At 41.5% G+C, this 10,047-nt stretch overlaps 1 protein-coding gene across 5 annotated transcripts; it reads right to left on the reverse strand.

Annotated features, from left to right (window-relative positions):
- Positions 1-976: 976 nt before the first annotated feature.
- On the reverse strand, positions 977-9,792 carry LOC138978499 (uncharacterized). Of its 5 annotated transcripts, none has more exons than XM_070351239.1 (5): positions 9,650-9,792; positions 7,337-7,439; positions 4,771-4,871; positions 4,242-4,404; positions 977-2,182 (listed from the first exon to the last, which is right to left on the reverse strand). In XM_070351239.1, the coding sequence occupies exons 2-5, from the start codon at positions 7,361-7,363 to the stop codon at positions 2,063-2,065; spliced, it is 411 nt and encodes a 136-aa protein (XP_070207340.1). In that variant the 5' UTR covers positions 7,364-7,439; positions 9,650-9,792; the 3' UTR covers positions 977-2,062. The 5 variants fall into 5 exon arrangements, with proteins under 5 accessions (XP_070207340.1, XP_070207357.1, XP_070207363.1 ...); XM_070351256.1 differs by having other exon boundaries at positions 4,242-4,429; positions 9,650-9,773; XM_070351262.1 differs by having other exon boundaries at positions 4,242-4,454; positions 9,650-9,772.
- Positions 9,793-10,047: the final 255 nt, after the last annotated feature.

Here is a 10,047-nt window from a genome sequence, read left to right on the forward strand (position 1 = left end):
TACATGCGCGAAATGCATATTTAACTCTGTGACGTTGCGCTTTACAAGCATTATTCAGTAATCCGAGGTTGTTTTTTTGTTTTCTTCAGTATGCAAACAAAAGCAAGCCGTAAGCAAACATTACAGGTAGCCTTCTATTATAGCGCATATGTGCCAGGATTATGGGATCATCATTCGAAACTTCCGACTTTGTGTAGCTGATCTTTCACCCTTCACACCACGTGTCATGGAGTGAGTTATGTGTGATCTCTGCCATCGTGTGAGCGTTTGTGTTTGGTTGGATTGCTGCACTTTGAACATTCATTAATTTATTATCTTGAGGAAGTTGTGGTATCCACCGAGTCAGTCAAATTAACATAGAATGTGTGTGTCGTGCTGTGTGAAATAGGCGGGATTCAGGAAGTTATACGGAATAGTCAATTTCATCATTAGTGAGACCGTATCCAAAGATAAATCAGACCAGTGATTAGGAAGAGAGAGAGAGAGAGAAAGAGAGAGAGAGAGAGAGAGAGAGAGAGAGAGAGAGAGAGAGAGAGAGAGAGAGAGAGAGAGAGAGAGAGAGAGAGAGAGAGAGAGAGAGAGAGAGAGAGAGAGAGAGAGATCACAATGATGAAGATTGTATAAGTTTGAAATTGAATGAGGCACGCGTGAGTTTGTGTGTGTATACGAGTGTTTGTTTAAGGCGTATGTGTGTCCGTTTTTCTATATATGTGTGGTGCGAATTTTATGTGTTCGAGATTTGCAAGAGGCCATGTCTGTGTGTGTAACTATGGGTGTGTACGTGTATAAGAGAGACATAGAGAGGGAAAGAGAGCGAGCGAGAGAGGGGAAACAGATTTGTCCTTTGCTGGGGGCAGTGCTGAACTTCTACTTAATTTAAATGTTGTGACCCAAGTACATAACTTTCTTCCTTTTTGAAACTGAATCGGCATCGCCCTCATTGGGCCATATTTCTTCCAAAACACACCACACACACTTCTGTTTTTTAACTCTTCTTTTATTTGTGTCCAAAATGCAGAAAGAGAAACACTACATTTACAGAGAAAGCACTGTACACAAAGAAAAGATCATATTTAAACCAAAAAAACACGCACAAAAAAAGAAGGAACCTCTCTAAAGAACTCGCGAGTGATCCGGTATGAAAGTGGACAGCTTCGATCATGGAAATACAGACACTTAATATAACCTTTACCGGATGTCGCATTTAGCTACACACTGCCGATGTAACAGTTCTCTCACGACCCATACAAAATAATACATCTCACATAGGCGTCGCCATACTGTTTCTACCGAAGATACAGGTCTCTCACGACCCATGCACGTCACAGAAGCTTTCAGTGTCTATCCCTCTGCTACCCATACACTAGCAGAAGCTTTCAGTGTCTATCCCACTGCTACCCATACACTAGCAGAAGCTTTCAGTGTCTATCCCTCTGCTACCCATACACTAGCAGAAGCTTTCAGTGTCTATCCCACTGCTACCCATACACTAGCAGAAGCTTTCAGTGTCTATCCCACTGCTACCCATACACTAGCAGAAGCTTTCAGTGTCTATCCCTCTGCTACCCATACACTAGCAGAAGCTTTCAGTGTCTATCCCTCTGCTACCCATACACTAGCAGAAGCTTTCAGTGTCTATCCCTCTGCTACCCATACACTAGCAGAAGCTTTCAGTGTCTATCCCTCTGCTACCCATGCACGTCACAGAAGCTTTCAGTGTCTATCCCTCTGCTACCCATACACTAGCAGAAGCTTTCAGTGTCTATCCCTCTGCTACCCATACACTAGCAGAAGCTTGACTTTTTAAATTGTATGGGTCCTGTATAACACAGGAAGCACAGTAACGGTTAGTTTTAACTTACATATAATATACAAGTAACTAATTACGTAATTAGTATGATTTCGAAGAATACCTAACAATAGTAACATTTCCTTGGAGTAGTTTGACTAGTTCAAGAGATCTAAACAACGAAGTGACTGTGGTAAGATGAACAAAGTTCAAGAGATATCAGTGTTTTATTGTGTCTCTGGGTTGTGGATGACCCAGAAAGTCCGGCAAAGGTTATAGAGTAAGTGTGGCATTGCAGGGCAGACTTCTTCTTCTTCTTGGCATTCGCAGGCAGGGCAGACAAAACGGTTCATCTGTGCCACCATCTTCCAGCTGTGGCCATGGAGAAACAGCCTGTAAACACACAACATACAGGCACAATGTTAGACACTCACAATGAACAAACTGATTTCATAAATTGAAGGGGAAAAAACCATGTTGATACTCCGCTTCTTCTTCAGTAGAGCCATCAAAATCAATTGGGTGATTATTCTGAGGCTATTTAGTGGGATATATATGCTCCTACCTATACCAAAATACCAAACAAAATCCTAATCGCGGAAGTTAATGTGACTGAAGGATAGAAGCACCGGACAATGGCTGTCCTTCCCCTGCTCGCAGCTACATCCTATGTAACGATGTGAGATTGGCCCCTCTGTCACCATACCCCCTCAATATAGTTCAGACTGAAATGTTTCCCGGTAAAATTAAAGAAGTGAACTTATTTAAGGACAAAAGACATGTCAGTTTCTTGCATGTGATTGTGAAGAAACTTGGTGGTGAAATTGAATAGATTTCACCCAAATATTTTATTGCTTCAAAAACGCGTACCAAGTGGTTACATCCCTTGAATGAAAAGGGAAACATTTTAGAATGAATCACATTTCTAAGTTTAAACTAAAAAAAATTGGTTGGACAAATTTGACCCCATGAATGTTAGGTACATACGTTCGCTCGTCAGTACTATTGAAGGGTGTTTTCATGTTCAGTGTGAAGTTAATACAAGCTCAACGAGCCTCCTAATCGGGAGGTCGTGAGTTTGAATCCCGGTTGCTGCCGCCTGGTGGGTTAAGAGTGGAGATTTTTCAGATCTCCCAGGTCAACTTACGTGCAGACCTGCTTAGTGACTTAACCCCCTTCGTGTGTACACGCAAGCACAAGACCAAATGCGCACGGAAAAGATCCTGTAATCCATGTCAGAGTGCGGTGGATTATGGAAACACGAAAATACCCAGCATGCCTACTCAACGAAAGCGGAGTGAGCTGACTATGGTCTCAGAGTATAGTGTGGGGAACCCAAATGGGCAAAACGAGCTCACACGTAACCAGAAAAATTGTGGAACGCGGAAGAAGAAGAAGGTCACCGGTGACCGATGACTTTAAGTGTTCAGTATGTGAGTGTTTGCTGCATCATCTATACCAGAAAACTAGTGTTTGGCCTGTTATTCTTCTTCTGTGTTCATGGGCTGAAACTCCCACATACACTCGTGTTTTTGCATGAGTGGATTTTTACAAGTATGACACCCCCCCCCCCCCCCCCCCCCCCACTATTTAGGCAGCCATACGCCACTTTCTGAGGAAGCATGTTGGGAATTTTCGTGTTTTTATAACCCACCTAACTCTGACATCGATTACAGGATCTTTTTCGTGCGCACTTGGTCTTGTGCTTGCGTGTACACACAAAAGGGGACAAGGCACTAGCTGGTCTGCACATAAGTTGACCTTGGAGATTGGAAAAATCTCCACCTTAACCCACCAGGCGTGGCCGGGATTCGAACCCACTACCTTTGGCTTTGGAGGCCGGCGTCTTACCACCAAGCCATTGTGCTTGTCAGCGTGTTATAAAGTTCCTTCCGAGAAATGTTTTCACGCCGCCATTTTGCCTTTTGGAATTTCTTTTCTTTCTGTATCTCATTCTTCTACTTTTGCTATGTCGTATTCGGAGTCCGAGAACAGTGTTGCTGGTACTGATTGCTCAGATAAAGCTCTGAGCTTGCTTGCTGAGCTTGCAATTGGCCATGATTATGAAGAAGGGGATTGTTCTGGTCTTGAAATCTGAGATGGAGGAGATAAGGTCAAATGAATGACATTTTTCTCTTGAGGTCTACATTCAAACTCAATGTCTATTATAATGCAAAGGCAAAGACACTTTTCGCAAGTCACCCTTTGAAACTCAGCCTCAGTTGATAAACTACTGAGAATGCCAGGTTTTCATTGCTAAGATTAATGCTGAAAATGGCCATTCACTGATGCAGTTATCGAGTTCTTTCATGGTAGTACAAAGTGATGAGGGGACACCCTCAGGGCTAAGCTGTACTTAATAAAAATAGGTGTCCCTTTGTCCTAGGTGAAACATACAGTAGAATGCAATTACTGGAGTGGCAAAGAAAGAGAATAAATGATGAAAACTCACCGCCAGGTCCAGGGATCCCACATGAATGTGCAGGGATTTCTTCATGTACTGGTTGGCCAGTTGCTGAACGTCTGCCGACCATGTCGCACCGAATGTCTGCCGGCCATGTCGCACTGAACGTCTGCCGGCCATGTCGCACTGAACGTCTGCCAGCCATGTCGCACTGACCGTCTGCCGGCCATGTCGCACTGAACGTCTGCCGGCCATGTCGCACTGAAAGCAAATTAAAACAAATGTAACTGAAAGCAAATAAAAACAAACATTTTGTAACTTTATTTTAGCCATACAACATTGTTAATACGAAGCCAATAAATGAATAATCAGGCATTATTTTGTGTTTCTCAAATATTGAGCATACAAATTATAAGGAATGATTTTTTGAAATAATATTAATTCCCATCACTTCACGGGACACTACATGAAGACATTATTTTGGTGAACATTACAATTGTTTAAAAATCGTCATTAAACACTCAAGTCAGGCTGAAGGTTTACTGAAACTTGTTGTTGTTAACCACCACCGACTGACCTGGTCATGACGGTCTGTCTGTCGGGGTGGATCTCAAACAGCCCCTTGCAGATGTCACGTTTGAACCCCATGTCCAACATCCTGTCAGTCTCGTCTAGAATCTGAAAATAAGAAACATGATCCAGTCAACCCAGCACCGTCACCGTTACATGATCCAGTCAATCCAGTACTGCAGGGGCTCACATCCACGCCGGACATCCACGGATATTTTTTCCAAATATCCTAAACATTTTTCATGCAGGAGGACATATGTCCTATTGTTTTTTTTCACAAAGTGGTCATCGTCCGATTATGCTTTCATTTGATCCGGACATTGTCAATACTTTCCAATTTACAGTAGTTTGATTTGCTATTGTATCGATGTTTTGCGAATCGATGTGTCTTTCAGCAGACAAAACTTGGGGAGACCTTATGTGCTTTTTATAGAGAAGAGCTTTCAAGTGTCGCAACTCTGAATGTTCCAAGCCCGTTGACAGTTACTTGCATCCCTTCGTGGAAAAAAGCAACATGCCGCCAAAACAAAAATTGGTGCTAGAAAAAGGCCAGAAGCACCGAGAAATATAATCACACCTGAGAACCAAGACATGCTCATGCGTGTGTACCTCGAGGGGCCAAAGGGTGACATTTAAAATAAAACAGTGAAGCTTGTAGAAATGTGAGCATCCACCAGAAAGCGAATGTGATGGCAAGAGAAAGAAACAATCACAGTGAGTTGTTGTCATTAGCTCAGTGACAGAATAACACGTTTTTATAACTTTGATTTGTTGTTACCCTTTTGCCAATGAAAATTATTTTATTTGTTCTGTTACCTTTGTGACAAGAAACTTGTCCTTCTGTTATTTTGACGTCATTTTTGATGTTTCATTAACACGACCTTGCGACACCAAGCCTCATCAATTTGTTTTCCATGAGACATTGGTAACATTGTATCAACATGACACCTGTCACAACAAGCCATGTAACATTGTATCAACATGACACCTGTCACAACAAGCCATGCAACATTGCATCAACATGACACCTGTCACAACAAGCCATGCAACATTGTATCAACATGACACCTGTCACAACAAGCCATGTAACATTGTATCAACATGACACCTGTCACAACAAGCCACGCAACATTGTATCAACATGACACCTGTCACAACAAGCCATGTAACATTGTATCAACATGACACCTGTCACAACAAGCCATGTAACATTGTATCAACATGACACCTGTCACAACAAGCCATGCAACATTGTATCAACATGACACCTGTCACAACAAGCCACGCAACATTGTATCAACATGACACCTGTCACAACAAGCCACGCAACATTGTATCAACATGACACCTGTCACAACAAGCCATGTAACATTGTATCAACATGACACCTGTCACAACAAGCCATGTAACATTGTACAGACCTGTTTACCCCTAAAACATTGCATGTGTATTTTCTGGGAGCAAAATGAGGCAAATGTGTAGTTTTGTAATTGAATGTGTAGAATTTCTCGTCGACCTATCACAACAACAAGAACAATGATTGCTACTTTTTACCACATGTATTGATTGACTGACGGAAAAATGGGAATTGCAGACAGTGCAATGAGCATGATGTTTTCCTTTCCGCGAAGACAAGGCATGGGTAGTCCTGATGATATTTTGGCAGAAAGACTTGGTTCGGCGCATTGCTCGTCTTTTTCTTTTTGGTCGGTGGCCTTTCGGAGTCATTTTCTGCACAGTTCTCATCTTCACTTTCGTGTGCTCTGCGTTCAGCCATTGTGTCGAAACGCCCGCATGGTTTGGCAGTAACGCTTTCAGTTGTGCCCGGCATTTGCTTGGAGAAGCCTATTCGGCATTAACAAGCTGCAACGCAACGCCCGTGGGCGCTTTACGCGCTGCACGCAGCAAACGACTGCTGGCCGAAAACATGGATTGGAAAATGGATCGGTCAAGGGAGATGAAGAAAATTACGGATTGTGATATGCGTAGCCGAAACAATACCGTTTGCGTGCAGGGACGGGGCGGTGTGAGAACACAACGGGACAAGGAACAGGTGTAAAGACGAAAAAGAATTTTTTATTTTATTTTTTTAATTTTTATTTTTTTTTAAATACCGTTTGCGTAGAAAACGACAGACTTGCGTAGTTGCGTAGTATATTATTCAAATTCGTAGTTTACTACGCTCAATGTGTAGTGTAAACAGGTCTGCATTGTATCAACATGACACCTGTCACAACAAGCCATGTAACATTGTATCAACATGACACCTGTCACAACAAGCCATGTAACATTGTATCAACATGACACCTGTCACAACAAGCCATGTAACATTGTATCAACATGACACCTGTCACAACAAGCCATACTCTCACTCTTTCTTGTACAGACCATGGATTCTTTATAAAGAATTGTTTTCCACTCTTTATTTTATTCCACGGTCAAACCAATTAGCAATCGGTACATCTGACCGAGCACCCATATCTTTATCGGTATATATGCAAATCTTAATCGGTAAAATACCAGAAATTACGGGTAAATGCGATCCCTGGGGGAAGAAAAATGTGTTATCTCACCAGTCCTTTGTAGGGTTTTGCAACCATCTGACTGCTTCTTGACTCCCAGCTTGCTGAACTGACTTGTTGATCTTGTCTGCTTCCCACTTCATGTCAACAGACTCTGAAAAAAAACCCAGAGTGAAGTGACTATCAAGATCAAGATAAACTATTCTTAACATAACACATGTATGTGGCAGAAACGAGAACAAAGTTTAAAAAAAAAGAAAAAAGAATGCACTAAAGAATTAATGTACAACATGTATACAAATAAGAGGAAACAGGACAACGATTGGCGTGAGAAGAAGAAAGGAACAATTAATCAAAAGAGAGAGAGAGAGAGAGAGAGAGAGAGAGAGAGAGAGAGAGAGAGAGAGAGAGAGAGAGAGAGAGAGAGAGAGAGAGAGAGAGAGAGAGAGAGAGAGAGAGAGAGGCGGTACAACTGGGGCATATCAACTCCAACTAGAACTAACAGGAGACAGACAGACGTGCACCAACTGACAGTGACACTATACCGTGGTCTAAAGTAACACTGGCTAGCTAATCTAGACACAGCCATCGTTGAACGCTGAAGAAGAACTGGCTAGCTGTTGACTTCAAAATCCTTGATAAACAAACCTCTGCTTTCTGTTGGGGTTGTCAATAGCCAACTTGCAAAATACCCTGTTTGGGTAGCTTTCCGGTGCGAGAGATATGCAAGATTCACTTCCCTGCAGGCATATTTTTGCTCAAGAGTTACCGTTCCTTCCATAGATCAGTGCGCTATCATGGCGACTGAATGGCAGAATAAGTTTTCATGCGTTACAATTACCAAAGTTGCAGAATTACCTATAAAAAAAAAGAAGATTGTATGCACACAGCGCCGGTACAGGATTTTGTTCCGTGGGTTCACCGTCAAAAAAAAGTCTTGCATTTTTCTCACTGATTTTGATGAGCACTGTGAATTGCATCATTGTTATGTAACACATGGTAACTGTCACAGTGGATTTGCCCAGAAGGTAGTCGATTACATAATCAGTGAGACAATATCAATAAACAGTCATCAAGAGTTAAAAAACCCAGTTAAATTGAATTGATAAAATTGAGCACAGGAAGCTGAAAAACCTTTACATTGTATTGATAAAATTTTCAAGAGCACAGGAAGTTAAGAATTCAGATGTTGAATATTAGAAAGTAGAAGCCCGAATGTGTTGTTGACTTTCATTTTTGCTCATATTGAGAATTGTAATGCGAAGGTTCAGCAAAGCGGTCTTTATTATATTGTCATACAGGGTGACCCCCCCCCCCCCCCTCCCCCCCCCCATAAAAAAAAAATGCTAATGACTTCTACATTGGTTAACCGAACCACTTCATATTTTCGGGACATAAACTTTTGCCAATGCATGACCGTTCCACAAAGTGACAGTTTCATATTTCAAAAGGTCTGACTTTTGTGCAAATTTAAAATAAGTTGCCAAATTCAGGGATCGACTCAACAGTACGAGGTTTAAAATTGAGCAGAAGCTAAACAAACCCAATTTAAGCTCTCCAGATTGTTATCTTTGGAGTAATTTGAATGACATATTATACCATAATCAACATTCGATAATCAGTGACTTGAATACAGCAATTAATCACAGGATCAGGGTATTTCCAATGGATGATTTTGTTTTTGTCATTGATGAATTTTGCGCAACATTGCGCAAATGTAACTTTACAATGAAGGGATTAATTTTTCCAGTCATTTGAGTTTAGCAAATATTTTCATACTTGTTGTGGATGAACTTCAGTTCGTCCACGACCATTCTACAAAGTTTCGAGTCGTAGGTAAAATGGTCCGACATTTACTGTTTCTCCAAAACGTGTTCCAAATTACACCTCCAAACTTCTCATTTGCACGAAAGCTTTCCTGTCTAGGGATTGCCCTTAACCTAGCTATAACTTTTTTCTTCAGGTCACTGATGATCTACAGGGTGGAGGGAGTGTTTGTGTATACTCAGACATTCAGATAATCCAAAAGGTAAAAGTCTAGAAGGTTTAAATTAGGTAAGAATTGCTACCGTTCAATGTAAAATTCTGTTCTGTTGAGTCGATTGCCGAATTTGGCAACTTGTCTTAATTAGCACAAAAGTCAGAACATTTAAAGTAAAAAAATTGCCACTTTGTGGAAGGGTCATGCATAGGATAGAGTTTATGTCATCCAAATTCACAGTGATTCAGTCAACAGATGTAGAAGTTATTAGCATTTTTGAGGGTTGCATTTTTGGGGGGTCACTGTACCACTACCAGGGCAAGTCTACACAACCAACACCCTCCCAGTTACAGCCAAAAAAAGACAATAAATGTTTAACTCACAGGTTCAAAGGGCTGCACCATGTCATCCTGGATCACATACTTTTCCCCAAACTCTTTCTTCTTCAGGTACAGTAAAGTCGTGGGGAGGACAAGGGCGCACGCATAGTGGAATGGCCATTTTGTCCTGAGAAAACCAGAAAACTCAATGAAATAATGTACGCATGGTCGTATGCTGTCATGGGATCACGCAGTGTTATGCCCATTATGTCATGAAAACCCCCAGAAAAACTGAATGTAATATTGCAATCCATTTTGCAGGTGGTCAATCTCTTTCCAGATTTGTTCTTGGTCATTGCTGACACCAAATGGGTGAATCTCCATTTGGACTCACCAAGTGAATGGACGTAAAGCTTAATGTTACTAGTACTACCACTAATGCATTGATCTTTATCACTATT

The sequence above is a fragment of the Littorina saxatilis genome, linkage group LG1 (genome assembly GCF_037325665.1).
Source record: "Littorina saxatilis isolate snail1 linkage group LG1, US_GU_Lsax_2.0, whole genome shotgun sequence".
In the NCBI taxonomy this organism is placed as follows: Eukaryota; Metazoa; Mollusca; class Gastropoda; order Littorinimorpha; family Littorinidae; genus Littorina; species Littorina saxatilis.